Source organism: Galeopterus variegatus, unplaced genomic scaffold, assembly GCF_000696425.1.
Source record: "Galeopterus variegatus unplaced genomic scaffold, G_variegatus-3.0.2 Scaffold161, whole genome shotgun sequence".
In the NCBI taxonomy this organism is placed as follows: domain Eukaryota; kingdom Metazoa; phylum Chordata; class Mammalia; order Dermoptera; family Cynocephalidae; genus Galeopterus; species Galeopterus variegatus.
The window spans coordinates 675,673-691,888 of NW_007726272.1; the positions used below are offsets into that span (position 1 = coordinate 675,673).

Here is a 16,216-nt window from a genome sequence, read left to right on the forward strand (position 1 = left end):
ATAATTTAGCCCTGTTTTGCTCAAACTTCAGTCATTTGTTTGCCTTTATGATTTTTGTCACATCTGTGTGTTGCCGGTACCCCTTGTCATTTGGGCAATCATTTTATTTGAACTATCTCACTTTTTTTTTTCACTTAAATACATTTTAAAAGGAAACTTTAAATCACTATTGTTCTCTTCCACCTAGCAGTCCCACTTGTAGAAATTTATATGGAAGACACACCTCCAACAATATGAAAATGCACACACACAAGGGTATTCACTGCAGTACTATCTGTAATTGCAAAATAGTGGAAACTACCTAAATGTCCAAGCATGAGAGATTGGTTAAATAAACTATGGTACATACACACAGTGCAGCTGTAAAAGGAATGAGGAAGACCGCTGGGAACTGATATGGAGTGATTTCCAGAGATATTGCTAAGCAAAAGAGAGAGTGCCAAAGACACATATAACACGCTGCCCTGTGTGTAAGAAAAAAGAGAAAATAAAACATACATAAATCTGCTTACTTTTACAAAAAGAAATGCAGGAAAGATACTCAAGAAAACAATCAAGTTTGTTATCCACCAGAGGAGGGGGAAATGAGATGGAAAGGATGTGGTGAGGGAGGGATACTTCTTTGAACTTAGTTTTTTGCACAGTTTTGAGTATTAATATCCCATGTATTTAAAAAAGGAAACTAAATCAATAACAATGGGAAGGGAGAACCCTAAACTGAAAAAAAAAAGGATGTAAATTTATTTAAAATGAATACCATACCTACTGTGAAGGGGAGAAAGGAAGGAAGGACTAATCCAAGTAGTTTATGAACACAATATTTGACTATATACCCTCAATTTTGGGATAGGTGAAGTATTGGGGCGGGGTGGCAGAGGGAGAGGAATTGTAAACAAGTGCTGAACTGTTCATTTATTAAACAATAAACAATTCTGAATGAAGCAATTCCGAAACTTTTTTAGATGTATTACAGGATTGAGCAATTAAATGTGTTAATGTTGCTGGGAGCCAGGGCTCTCACTGTGGAGGAAGAGGCATGCAAATCTGGAATGGGGGAAGACAAGAGAGAACCCTGTGGAACTGGAGGCAGTAGCATGAACTTATGATTTCTAAAGTATGTATACATATATAGGTGTATGGATGTATACGTATACATGTATAAATTGTGCATTCTGTGTATATACATAACATATATTTCCTAGTTCTGTCCACTGAAAGGGCCTAAATGCAAAGACACCCAATAGCACTGAGCACATCTAGTACCCAGATCTTGGCTTCGAATACACTGCCCATTGAGAGGATCCAGAGCTTTTTAGAGAATTGGCTAATTCCAGAGATGGGCAGAATATGTACAATACAGACATGGAACACCTTGTTATGCCAGGAAGTGTAACGGACTGCTCAAAGAAATGATGGGGGCTCATCACTGGGACACAGCTGCCAGTTTGAAAAGGTTCCTACAGGCCAACTCTGGGACAATATGAGCACCAAAATAATTAAATATAGTAATGAAATATAAACCATTAAAAAAACTGGAATCCATGAGTGCATGCCAATAGGAGTTAAATAAATAAATGAAGAGAAGGGAGGGATCTTGCTTACAATAGAATGCCAAGAGCAGGATTTTAAACATGGACAGAGTGCTGAAGTTGGAAAATCATCATTTCGCAACCATCTTAGTGAAGACTGGATCAGGCAAGAATCATCAATTAATGCCAAATTTAAGAGGGAATTTTAATAAGGTGCAGAGTATCTCAAAGAGCATTATCTCAAAGTGTCTCCTGATGGACTGCTCATTAGTTTCAAAGAAAAGAGAAAGTATACAGTGGAGAAACTGGATAACACCTTAACCAGTTGACCAAAATGAACTTCGTCCGGACGGAGAGAAGGACATCATGCACCTCTAGATGTGACACCCTGAGAAGGACATGATATCACCTATGCCATATTCCAGCCAAGAATGCACAATCTCAGTCTAATCACAAAGACACATCAGACAAAGGCAAAATGAGGAACATTTTATTAGAACAAAGAGGGAGGTTCTGTAGTCTTCAAAAAAGTCAGTGTTGTAAAAGAGAAAGAAAGGCTGTGGAAATGTTCCAGAGTAAAGGAGGCTAGAGACATGACAAGGTACTACCTGACCCTGGATTGGATCTTGTATTGAGAAGGGGAAAATACGTCATAAAGGACACTTTAGGCCACAGGATGCAACGAGAATACAGACAGTGGAAAAATGCTGTGAAGCTGATAGCTGTACCACAGGCAAGAGCTGAACACCCTTCTCTTACCAAATGCACACTGACACTAAAGAGGAAAGGGACATGATGGATGCAGCTTACCCCCCAAAATGTGTGTGTGGCATGCGTGTGTGCAGAGAGAGAAACAAACAAATAGGAAAGCAAATGGCATAACATGTTAAAAGGTGAAAAACAGTATACAGAATACCCATTTAAATGAGAATTCATACTGTTTTTGTTTTTGCAACTTTGTGTAACTGGAAATTACTTCCAAGTAAAAAGGTTGAAAAATTACTGCTTTAAGCACAAAATCAGTATAAATAGAAAGCAATTGTAAAAACACATATCATGAATAAACAAAAAAGTGCCAAGGCCTGTTGCATGCATTTAAAACAGGGAGATTCACAAACATCAGAGAAATAGTAATAACTTGTCATATTAAATGTGCAGGCCCCCTCCTCCACCCCGGAGATACCACTCACAATAAGAGCTTTCTCACTAAGTTCTTTCAGCCCTCTCTGTACCACCTAAAACCACATCCAAATCCCTCAATGGGGTAGATGATGATCTACCCTAATCTCTGTATGATACCGCAGGGGAAACTGAGGTGCAGAGAGATTAGGCGGTGGACCTCTGTCCCAGGCTGTGGGCTCCTCTGCCTGCACTGTGTGGCGGCTGCATTGTGGAAATGAGTGCCTGCATAGTATCAGCTCCTGTGCCAGGCACCTTGGCCCATAACCTGCAACGCTCCAGTGTCTAGCCTGGTATGTGGCAGGATCCCACGACACGACTGAAATCTCAAGCCTCTGCGAGTCAAGTAAAGTGCTCACAACCCCACTGCTCGTGAGCCTGCAAAGCTAGGAGCAGGAACCCAAATCTAACTCTTTCTGTTTTGATAGAGTCTGCCCAGATGCTCCAGAGCCTCTATCATTTCCACAAAAGCCTCAAAGCAGAAAAGGATTGGTACATGTGTTCACAGAAGCACTATTCACAACAGCCAAAAGGTGGAACCAACTGAAGTGACCAACAACGGAAAAACAGATAAACAAAATGTGGTATACACATACAAAGGAATACGAGTATTTTTCAGCCTTAAAACGGAAGGAAATTCTGATACATGCTACAACATAGATGAACTTTGAGGATATATGCTAAGTGAAGTAGGCCACCCACAAAAGGACAAAAATCGTATGATTCCACTATATGAAGTCCCTAGAGTAGTCAAATCCATGGAGGCAGACAGTGGAATGGTGGTTGCCAGGAGTTGGGGGAAGGGGGAAGAATTATTAATGGGTACAGAGTTTCAGTTTTGCAAGATAAAAAGAGTTCTGGAGATGAATGGTGATGTTTGCACAACAATGTGAACATACTTAACATTACTGAACTATACGCTTAAAAATGGTTAAGACGGTAAATTTTGTTATGTCTACTTTACTATAATTTTAAAAAACGGCAGGAAAGGCCACATCTTTCCACTTGTTGTCCAGGCAGTAGCTATGCCAGGATAGAGCCAAGGACATTAACTTCTGCCTCTTGATATGACAACTGTGGCCAAATGCTTGAGCTTCCCCAACACTCTGACACACTGATGTTTCAAATCACAGCGATAATTCATCAACTTGCCTGGGATGATGTACATTCTAATCTGATTACTATTTGGAAAATGAAGTGCTTTTCAGGGAAATGGCAGGCATGACCTCCTGACAGTCTTTGACTTCACACATTCAAGGGTGTTCTCAATTGCCCTCTGTGATCTATATTTGAGCAGTCACAGCAAGGACAGATGATGAGGGGAAGAGAGAATAAGAAGGCCTTCAAAGGAAGGTTAAGGGAAGGAGCTGTTGCTGGTTACCTAGGAAATAAGGGGAGGATACCTGTCATTAGCTACCTTTGGGGCAGAATTTCAAGAAGCAAATAGCCCCTGGCAACAGCAGAGTCTGTTTGTGCCGAGTACTGCATGCCCCTTCCCTTCTTTTTTATTATCTTCTGAAAGCAGGAGACTGAATTCAGCATGGTCTCCTGGGCAGTTGCTCTTCAGGGGATTTGTCACAGGTCACCTTCAGTCCTCCTCCCTAGCCTAGTTAAGCCAATTAGAGAAGCAGCAGCCCCACAGTGGCCCCGCCGTCCTCCTCCTCCTCCCTCTCTTCCCACTATTCTCACACTCACACACACCCATTCACTCGCTCGCTTCACTTATTAGTTATAGAAATTAACAGAGAATTGGGCCCTGAAGAAACTCACTGGAGTACCCAAGCACAGTCTGCCCAATCAAGCTCCAATGCCTCTCTGGGCTCCTCACTCTGCCCTCCTTGGCCAGAGTCTCTGTTCAGTGACCCCCATCACATACTAAACACTGCAGTGTCGAAGTTCTCATGTAGGACAACCTGAGGGCTGGGCATTAGGAAGCTCCCTCTACAGGAGAAGCAGCACAAAGAGGGTGGTGACTTGCTCAATGTCACAGAGATGCTCAAGGGCAAGGCAACCTCCAACAGCGAGTGGTGGGCTCGCCCCAGTCAGAACACTGCCAGGCCTGGGGTTAGCTCTGGCTTTGCAAGAGCAGCTGGAAATGAGGCTGGATTCCATTTCATTTTAACAGAGACTTAAAAAAAAAAAAAAGGCAATGCTGGGGCTCCAAACTGCCTGGTATCACTCAAATCCCAGCTGAGCGGGCAAGTTCAAGGTTAGTCCTGCTGCCTTCTTCACTCCATGCCCTGGCTGGAATTCCAAGAAAAGAGCATGCTTTGAAGGTCAGGCCATGCAATTAATGTCTACTTTTTCCACAGGCAAAAAACAAAAACCAAGCCGTATTTTTCAAATGAGGAGTTTGAATGATTCAGTCTCTTGTCTCGGGTCTGCTTATTAAGTTACTGCTTTAAGTGAATCCAAAAAGAGATGACGGTCCTTTCAGACTGAAGGGCAGGCTAAGAAGCAAGCATGCACCTTAACGGTGTTTGGCTTTTCGGGCAGAGGGAACACTTTTTTGGCTACAGGATATATAACATCCTATCTTCCTTTTAGTATTCAATTTCTGCAAATTTAGGGCCCTGTGATTTTTGGTTTCAGAATGAGTCACCCATTACTTGGGACTTAAGGTAGAGCAAATTTCTTTGCCAACTGGGGACAGGAGTGGATGGGTCAGGGGCACACATTCATTTCACACAACTTCCTTGTCTGGGTTTAAATGTGGAGGAGGTGTGAATTCTGGGTGCTGCATTTATTAAAAAAAAAAAAAATTAATGCCACATTCAAATCAGGTCACAGCAAAACTGTGCCTCATGACCACATGCCTTCTTTACTCACATATGTTACCCCATCTTTTTTTTTTTTTTTAAAGATGACCGGTAAGGGGATCTTAACCCTTGACTTGGTGTTGTCAGCACCACGCTCTCCCAAGTGAGCTAACCGGCCATCCCTATATAGGGATCCGAACCTGTGGCCTTGGTGTTATCAGCACCACACTCTCCCAAGTGAGCTACAGGCCAGCCCTTCTCCACCTTTTTAAAGTAAAGATTTCACTACTAAAATGGGGGTGGCAGGGTATGCAGGGGGGAACTGGTGAGAGCATCTCCTCACTAAACAGTCACCCATGTCTGTTACAAGCAGGCTGTCAACAAGTCCCTAGATCTAGGAACAATGAAGGAAACTTGCAAGAGAAGAAATAATGTGGAGGAGAGAATAGCCACATTTCCACCTCAAAACAGGATTGGAGAAGATGGCCATGAGAGAGATGGGTGGGTACCCAGAAATCCAGTGTGGCTTTCTGGGGGAGAATCTGCTGTCTCTGCTAGCCCAGCATCCATGCCCCCTTGATTCTGATAAACACACCTCATTTTTTACTGAGGGAGCCACCGTAGGGCAGACACATGACCCAGGTCTGGCCAATCGGCCTGGAACATCTTTGGGGGGCACGGACACAAGCCAGGCCCATAGCACCAACGAGTACCAGCCCCTGGACTTCAGCTGCAGCCACCGGGAAGAAGACGTTCTCTCTCCACTTGGGAGCTAAGCTGGCAGATGTGAGCCTGGAGCTGCCAGTGGTCATCTCTGCAGCTGGGTCAGGCTCCACCCAAGCCTCCCAGTTACAGGAACAATCAATAAACATTCTTTTTGCTTCAGCTAGCCTGAGTTGGATCTCTAAGTCTTGCAACTGCAAGGGTCCCAACAAATCTTCATTAAAAAAAAAGTCACGGGCCAGCCCATGACTCACATGGGAGAATGTGGTGCTGATAACACCAAGGCCACAGGTTCGAATCCCTATATAGGAATGGCTGGTTCACTCACTTGGGAGAGCGTGGTGCTGACATCACCAAGTCAAGGGTTAAGATCCTCTTACCCGTCATCTTTAAAAAAAAAAAAAAAAGTCACCACATGAGTTCTATCTTCTATACTTATAATTCCCATATGGGGCAATGCAGTACACAGTACAAGGCACACAGTAAACCTAGACTCTGAGACAGGCCCACGAGGCAGATCTCCCATCTTCTAGGCACCTCCCCTATCTATGCTGTCCTCTGGTTTGCAACGTGAATGAGGAAATGTATCTGACATCCTTCCAAGTCACAAGAATTAACAGCTGTTCAATTTCACCCATACACAGATACAGTCTAAGGAAAGAATACCCACAAATTGCACCTTTGAATATGAGACTAAGAGATCAAATACACGATTCGGAAAACTCCAGAATACAACTGTTGCTGCCCAGCAGGACAGGCCTGTGAAAGTTGAATTTATTTATGGTGAGTTGAGTGGGAAGAAGACAGGCCCATCATATTTTGGAATGACTAATGCATTCAAGAAGTCAGCAGGGCACCAAAATTACCGAGGGGGGTCACTGAAAGCCATGTTTGACCAAGCTCTGAAGTCAGCACCAACTGCCCAAGAAAAGCCTCTGGGGAAATTCCTGGGCCCTATTTGGCATGATCTGGCTGACTAACCACCTGGAAAACACGCTTTTGGAGGCTGGTAAAAATTCCTCCCCTTGTGCCCTGTACAGGGCAGCTGGGCTCAGGATCCTGAGAAGCCCCCACTGCAATCCAAGCAGTTAGAGCTGAAACGGCAGCCTTGCCGAACCGGCCTGAAGCCCCATGCGCCAGGACTGGGCTGCCTGGCTGCCTAATTTGACTGTGTTTTGGGCCAACCCTGTCCTGTCCATACCACTGTTAGTCAAGGCCAAGGCCTACTTACAGAGCATCCCTTAAAAGGACTGGAACAAAAGAAGTATAGCATCTTTCCAAAACAAAATTGACAAGAACGCAGTGTGCAAAATGAAGTGAAGATATTCATTTTCCCCCGTTTGGCTATAGAACAGCGAACTCACGGTTAAACAGGCAATTTTCTTCCACATTAACAACAACAAAAAATCAAAATGACCCAAATAAGCAAATAAGTATGGCTTACCTTTTTTTTGCCCCTCACATCCCCATCAAAGTGATATTTGTTGGCAAAGCTTTCCCAGACCAAAAAAGAATTCCTAAACCAAGATGTTTACTGCATACTTTGAACACAAATAAAAGGATGCTACGGATCTCAGCCTTGAAAAGAGGTCCGGGTGGCACCAGAGAGATGTTTTGGTTTCACTTATTGAAATGTGATCATGGCATTCACTGATAACTGAAAAGAAAATGGTAATGGGGCCAGGAGGGTGGGGGCGGGGGTGAGTGCTGGCCACAGAATGGCAAATGAGTGCCCAGCCACTGATTCAGCGAACAGCTCTGTGTTACAGCTTCACATGCCCAGACCTGGGGATGCCCACGGTCCCTCTGATGCGGCTGGGAGAACTGGCTTCAGAGCAACCACTGTGAGCCCAGGGCCCAGGAGGCAGCCAGCAGGAAGCGCTCCTCACACCCCAGCAGACCACAGGTGGGTCACATATATTTGTCCCAGAAGGTGTGGCTGGACCTTCCCTCCAGTGAGCAGAGCCCCACCCCACTTCCACTGAGCATCCCTGTCACCTCCTAACCCCAGCGCGGCGGCCAGAGACCCCATCTGCAGGCTGTGAGCCTGGCCCATGACACGAGCAACTGGACAGTTCAAGTTTGCTTTATCCCAGAGCAAATGCTGTCCAGAAGGTTTTAGCATCTAAAGGGAGGTAAAAAGTCAACCCGAATCATTCCTGACCAGGACAAAGAGAGGAATGCTCATAGAGTACATTTGCAGCCCGCACAAGTATACCTCACCCTAAACGACAGGACTTTTAAAAAAATCTCAATGTAAGAATCTAGAGGATTATATTTGATTATTTGATTTAAAAAAACATAATCTATTAAAAACATAATTTCATTAAACATGGTCTTGCCTTTCTTCTCATACTGCACTAAGCACAAATAATAATCTCAGGTTATCAAGAATAGCAACAGCAGTATGATAAAGGTAATTTTTTTTTCTTCTGGCAGCTGACCCTTATGAGATCCAACCCATGACCTTGATTTTATAAGGCTGCGCTCTAACCAACTGAGCTAATCAGCCAGCCCTAAGATGATGATAATAGTAACAGCAACAGTAGTAGCAGCAACAAATCCTTATACAGCATTTAACATGGGCCAGGCACTGTTCTGGGCACATTATGCATATTCACTCATTGAATTCTTGCAATAATACTACAAAGTAGGTACTATTTGCCACCCCCTTTTTAAAGAAGAGGAAACCGAGGCACAGGGTTAAGCATGAAGAGCTTTGTTCCAGGTTTTTCCTGGAGTATCCTCCCCTCTGATGAGGGTGGGACTTGTACTGCATCTGTGTGACATGCAGCCCTCAGCTGCTTCCCAATGGCTGGCTGTTCAGAATGAGGTACACCTATGCAGGAATGACTAGAAGCACCCAGTGGACACACATGGGGGATGGACATAGGGGGTGGCCTCACACAGGGTGGTGTTCACAGGGACACTCACCTTCACTCTCCCCACTCGTCTTGGTGCCTTTTGAACCACCCTCTGTACCTTTAGCCTTCTCGGTGTCTTCTTGGGCATCCTCGGCGGGCCCTTTCTCCTCATCTTCTTCCTCCCCAACATTTTTGTAGTTGGGTCTCTTTTGCGCCCGCCTCTTGCCCTTGTGCTTGTTCATCTCAAGGGACCGCTCAAGCGTCTCAGTGGGTTTAATGAAGCACCGGATGCTGGGCTTGGCCTAGGAGAGTCCAACAAAGGCAACAGATGCATTTGAACAGTGGAGTCTCAATGGATGCCATTCAGTTGCCCGAGAGTTTATGCCATAAGAAATTAATTTCTGAAACAACAAATGCTACCTCCTGGTTTATTATTACAACTACTATTAACATCATCATTCTTAAATAATCAAAACAATAGACCAGCTACCATTTATTGTCCACTGTCCTAAGGCAGACATGCTGCACTTTACTATACCAGCTCTGTGATTCCTAAATGTCAGTTGTCTGCATAAGAAAACCCTCTGGCTAACAATTTTATGGTACTTTGCCCCATGTTCCAGATGCTGTTCTAAGGGCTCTTACTATATGATCTCACTTAAACTTTACAGCCACACCATGAGATAATACTGTGTTGTCCTCATTAGAAAGATGAGGAAGCCATAGCTCAGACATTCAATGGCCCACTTGAGGTCACACAGCCTGGAAGTGGCAGAGCCGGGATTCAAACCCATAAGCCATCAGCATATTCTCTGTCTTAGCTACAGCACTCTTATATTATTAATCACTTTTAACTTAAATAAGTTAATTTTTAAAAAATGTGTATCACGGGCCGACCCTGTGGCTCACTCGGGAGAGTGCGGTGCTGGGAGCGTAGCAGCGCTGGGAGCGCCGAGGCCATGGGTTCAGATCCTATATAGGGATGGCCGGTGCACTCACTGGCTGAGCGCAGTGCGGGCGACACCAAGCCAAGGGTTACGATCCCCTTACCGGTCACAAAAAAATAAATAAATAAAATAAATAAATAAATAAATAAATAAATAAAAATGTGTATCACTACAGGAAATGGAATACCAGTGTGCCTTGCTACTATAAAAATAAACAACAGAAAAGAAAAGGCAAGGCGTATTGGATATAGTCAAGTGCTGGCTCTCTTTATAAGGGATGCCTAACAATCAACAGTGATGAGTCAAAGATCAGCTTGCCCCAAAGGAAGAAGTTTTTCCCTGGAAAAGTCAGATACTTCAAAGAGAAATTAAAAGGTGTGTCACCTGTGATTCACATCCTGTATTGCTGTATCTCAGTCTTTCTAACAACCATGATAGATAGGAATTATCAATCCTGTTTTACAGTTGAAGTAAAATTGAAAAGTTGAAAATAGAGGCTCAGAAGGGTTAAGTAACTTGCCCAATGTCACACAGCTACTGAGCTGCAGAGTCAGAATTTGAATCAAAGCTTGCCCAGCTCCAAAGCCCAAGCTCTTCCTAAAATAATAGTGTTTCACCAGGAGTTCGAACTCTGTTCCATACTTAGTAACATTCTTTAAAAAAAAGTCTATACATGCAAATGGACCAGATCTAGAAAGAAGTGAAGACAAAAGAAAACTAATTTGTTTGGGGCAGGATTTTTTTTTTTTTTTGTCTTTTTTCCGTGTCCGGCAACAGATCGCAACCCTCAGTGTCGCCCCTGTACCGGACCGGGACCGGCAACGGGATCGCAACCCTCGGTGTTGCCCCCGCGCCTCGCTCAGCCAGTGAGCGGGAACCGGTCTGTATGTGGGATCCGAACCCTCAGCGGGAGCGCCTCCGCGCTTCCCAAGCGGCGCACTAGCGCAGTGCGCCACTGGGCCGGCCCCGGGGACAGGATTTTAATTGAAGTGTTTTTCTCTTTCCAGAGTCTAGATAATGTTCAGACATCATTTTGTCATTAAATTAAAAGGTTTTAAAATAAACTTTTCCATTATCTTGATATGGATTATCCATTTTCTGAACTGACCCCAAGCAATCGCCAGTTGTATTCTGGGGGCCACCATACCTTGCTAATAAATGAAATGTGCTCAAGGAACACAGATTAATTTCAATAACACTCAAAACCAAACCCAATTGAAAGCTAAATTAGCATCCAAATCCAAACATTAATTTTTATTTACCCACTTTGGATTATTCAACTACAGAAATGGCAGATACATTGAGACATAATTCTACTGTCCAGGAAACCCAGATAGCATATTATTGATGCCAACAACCACAAGCCCAGAGCTGGGAGCATTCCGAGCAAGCCCTGCTTGACAGACAGCATCTGTCAGAGCCCATTTAGGATACTGAGTGAGCGAATGTGGCCCACGACGCCCCATCATCTTCTCCTGAAGAACCTGAACCTGCGAAGTTAGGGCCCCAAGATGAAGCAATTCGCTTCCTCCCATCACTGCCTGCTCCCAGTGAATTTCAGATCATGGCACACAGCAATCAGAACTTTTGGAAACAAAACGCAGAGTAAAACGCCCCCTGTTTGGAAGTTATGAGCATAAAGTCACATGTCTGGATATGGGAAGTGCTATGTGAACTGAGATGAGCAGAACAACTGGCAGAACCAAGGAAAGGGAAACGAAGTGCTTGGGGCCCAGGGCCAGTCAGAGTGGCCTGTACCCCAGCCAGCTGGACCCTTCGAGGGCTGTGGGGCCTTTTCTAAGCCTCAGGTTCCTTGTCTAAAACACGGGGTGAATAATTCTGGCCTCCTAGAACCAAACAAAATCACAGACATAAAGTTCCTTCACAACTCAGCAAAACAGTAAGCATCCATCATGATAGTTATTTTCCTTTCCTTGCCTACGTCCAAAAAAAAAAAAAAAAAATCAACTGTAAGAATGAATTTTAAAACTTTCCAAAAGGATCTGCTTTTCTTGATGATCAGGTGTTTGGTGGGAGGGGGGAAGGCATGTTTACTGGGGAAATTTCAAATCTTTAAAATGTAGCCATCCAGTAAACAGCTGGAAATAACCTAAATGTCCACTGATAGGGGAGTGGTTAGTTAATTACGGTCTGTCTGTCTGTAGAGTAGGAATCCACGGAGATGTTAAGAAGACTGAGGTCTTTTTACTCCTGCATGTGCTGATACAGAAACATCACCAGGATGAAAAAGCAAGAACAGAGCACTCAGGAGGGTCTCTTTCACATAAAGCTTCTCAAAGGCTACACATGAAGGCACAAACCCGACTTCTCCTGGAAGATTAATAAGGATGTATTTGCATTTTGTCTTTGCAAAAGGCAGGCAAGTGGGGGGCACTGTGTGTGCATACGTGTGTAAGCACACTTGTGTTTTTCATTTTATACTTTCCATTTGGTTTGAAATTTCTAATCACGTACACATACTAACTTAAAAAAAAAATTTCAACAGGGGTCATCTGGACATTGCGGTTATAGATTATTTTTGTTTCCTTTTCATCCTTCTATGATTAAACAACCTGATTTTTTTTTCCTTCTTAATACTAACACCACCAAAACACCACAGTTATCATGGAGAAGCAGGTAGAACTTGGCTGGGAAATGTGGGCAGAAGAGATTCATGTCTATTCCTGCTGCTGCTGTCAAAATCCTCTGGCTGCTGGCCTCCCAGGAATCTTCCTTCTCCACTGGACAATCCAGGATGTCCCAGGCTGAAGGCCCCTGGGGAGAAGGGGCCCTGTCCATCTTTTCCCTCTGTGCTTTCTACACTAAACCACAGAGCCTGGGGCACAGCAGGGACCCAGGCTGTTGCTGAGCGCATTCAAGGCTGCAGGAATGAATGCCTGCACCACACTGCAGTGAAAGAGCCACCAAAAAGGAGAAGGAAAGGGAGGAAGGGAAGAAACAGAGCCTAACATCCTCAGGAACTGAACTTAACACAATTAAAGAGCACGCTGAATAAAACTAATCAAAAGAAGTGGAAAAAGCCCACCTCAAAGTCAAAAATCAGAAGGCCATTATCTTCTCATAAAGAAAGTACACAATACATGCCCCAGAGAAAAGTATTCTGCAAACAAGGTCTGCATTTCCCAAATGCCACAGGTTCAGGTTTCCCCAGGGCTCATCTCCCAGGCACCTGAGTGGGGGCTACAGGAGGAGCGTGGAGGTAAGGGGCCCCCTTACTGGGTGCGGTGGTTCTGCTAGGCGCCTGACCAGGAAACGCAGGGGTCCTTGAGCTCTGTGGCTGGACATTTAGGCTGGCTTCTGGAATCACAGCCAGCTAAAGGTCAGCAGTGGGATTTCAGGGGTGCCCCAAGTGCCTAACCACTCCCTACAGTGTCTGCATCTGCCTGCTGGTTAACAATGCCTTCCACCTAAGGCTTTGGTCCTTGCTTTTGTAAAAGTCAAATACTCCAGGGAAGGTGAATTCCCAGGGGTCAAGCGATGACTAAGGCTTTTCAGGGAAGGAGGGATCTGAGAGAGGTTCTGCAAGGGTGGTGACAGGGCTCAGGAGGGAGGAAGGAAACAAGCAAGTCCCGGGTGCCTGAGTGAAGAAGGTGAGGCAGCATCACAGACGAGACAGATGTCAAAAAAGCACATCCTCCACCAGGTCTGGGGGTACCAGCTTAGAAAGACCTGGACACAGACTGCACATGAAGAAGCAAGTTGTAATCAGTCAAGCAATCAATTGAGGACTCACTTTATGGTTAAAAAATGAAAGAACAGAGTTGAAACACATACATCTGTTGTGAGGCACGCTCCCACAAGAAATGCACTTACATGCCACTCGTGCAGAAAAGGGCAGTTTATTCACTCCAGCTGGCCAGCGACCATCTCCCAAGGAGCAACCAAAGAAGAGCGGCATCATGCCTTGGTTTTGTTGGGTTTTTAAAGGCAAAAACTACATCCCATTGGCACACAAGTTTGTCCAGGTGCATAAAGCAAGCTAGAGAGCTAGGTCACAGAAGCCAAGAATGAGCTGTTAGAGCAATCAAATGTACAACTTTTCATTGTGTATGTTCCCATGTAATAGTTCACTGTGTGTGGTTCCTGTTCCCATGTAATAGTTTACTGTGTATGTCTCCTGTTTCTATGCAACAGCTTTTGTTTCTATGAGAAGATCAATGGTTTCTCATGCAGAAGGGGGGGGTAGTCTGCAGGTCAGGCAGTGGGTAAAATGGAGTTATCTAGGTTAAGCAAGCAATTCTACAGAAGCAGATAGCATATGTTATGAGGGTGGAAGGAGCTCTATTTCACATCTATGTATATCATGTATTCCTGGGTTAGTACATATTTGCATAAAAAACACACAGGGAAAGGTCTGGAAGGATACAAAAACTGAAAACAGTGGATCCCTCTGAGAAAGATACTGAGGTTGGGGAAACTTGCACTTTCTATTCTATCTGCTTCTATATCATTCAGTCATTTTACCCCAAGAAAGTATTACTAGTACCATTTAAATGTAAAACAAAAAACAAAAAACAAAAAAACCAAAAAACCCCATAAAAAATGTATTTTATTTATTTATTTATTTATTTTTTAAAGATGACCAGTAAGGGGATCTTAACCCTTGACTTAGTGTTGTCAGCACCACACTCTCCCAAGTGAACTAACCATCCATCCCTATATAGGGATCCAAACCCATGGCCTTGGTGTTATCAGCACCATACTCTTCCCCAAGTGAGCCATGGGCTGGCCCTTAAAAAATGTATTTAATGCCACTAAACTATACACTTCAAAATGGTTAAGATGGTAAATATTATGTCGTTTATTTCACCACAATTTAAAAAAAAAAAACACCAAAACTTTAAAAATTCACCTTTAGGGACTTCTGGTCAAGATGGTGGAATAGACGGTCCCTAGCGTCACTGTCTCCCACAAATCAACCGATTTAAACTATAAAAACATAACATCAAGTGCATATGGAATGGGGAGACATCCAGCGGGGGAGGCAGAAGCTCCGCGGAGACCACATGCCCTGCCGGGCTACCGTCGCATAATCCAGCAGATAGGCTTCACCACCGCCACCTGGCTCCATTCCCAGCCCAGCCCAGTGCGCACAGAGTGGGGAGACGTTCAGCAAGGGAGGCAGAGGCTCCGCAGGAACCACACACCCTGTGGGGCCGCCAATGTGTGATCCAGCAGTTACGCTTCACTGCAGGCACCCGGCTCCATTCCCAGCCTGGCCTAGTGAGCTCGGAGAAGGGAGACGTCCGGCAGGGGAGGCGGGAACTCCACGGGGACCACACTGCTGCCGCGCCATCCACCAGCCTGGCCCAATGCGTATGGAGCACAGAGACGTCCAGCAAGGGAGACAGAAGCTCCGTAGAGTCCACACACCCTGTGGGGGGGCCGCTGCCGTGCAATCCAGCAGCAGGTAGGCTTCACCGCCACCACCCAGCTCCATCCCAAGCCCAGCCTAGCCTGCACAGAGCAGGGAGACACCTGGCAGGGGAAGGGAAGCTCTGCAGAGACCACACGCTCTGCGATGCCTCGGCACATCCCAGCAGCCTGGGCCAGAGCGCACGGAACAGGGAGAAGTCCAGTATGGGAGGTGGAAGCTCAACAGACACCACACACCCTGCGGTACCACCCCGTGATCCAGCAGCCCAGCAGAGTCCAAGCTTACCAGAGAGGTGGCTCCCTGGAGAGGCCCAAGACCTGAGGAAACCACACACGCAAGACACTAGTGGCCAACAGAGTAGTCACTGAGGTAGTCATACCAAATTGGCAACCACAGCAACATCTTAGTCAGTCAGTAGTGTCAAACCTGTGGACTGTGAAACCCCCTGCCACAATGAATAAACATAAAAAAAAAACATACCAGAAATACAAAAAATCAAGAAAGTACACCACTAAAGGATGCAAATCACCTATAAGGGAGCCCCAATCAGGCTAACATCAGACTTTTCATCACAAACCCTAAAAGCCAGAAAGGAATGGGATGACATATTCAAAATACTAAAAGAAAGAGATTGTCAGCCAAGAATACTCTACCTCGCAAGGCTATCTTTCTGAAATGAGGGCAAATAGTATATTTCTCAGACAAACAAGATGGAAAGATATCCCATGCTCTTGGATTGGAAGAATCAACATAGTGAAAATGTCCATACTACCCAAAGTGATATACAAATTCAATGCAATCCCCATCAAAATTCCAA

General features: G+C 44.8%; 1 protein-coding gene across 3 annotated transcripts in view; it reads right to left on the reverse strand.

Moving 5' to 3' along the window:
- CLEC16A (C-type lectin domain family 16, member A) overlaps nucleotides 1–16,216 on the reverse strand; it is a 213,042-nt gene that overhangs the window by 147,813 nt on the left and 49,013 nt on the right. For 2 of the 3 annotated variants that reach the window (XM_008593737.1, XM_008593732.1), the window contains one exon: nucleotides 9,125–9,356. In XM_008593737.1, coding sequence (XP_008591959.1) covers nucleotides 9,125–9,356 — 232 coding nt within the window. The remainder of the gene's footprint in view (nucleotides 1–9,124; nucleotides 9,357–16,216) is intronic. The other variant, XM_008593744.1, reaches the window with a different exon arrangement.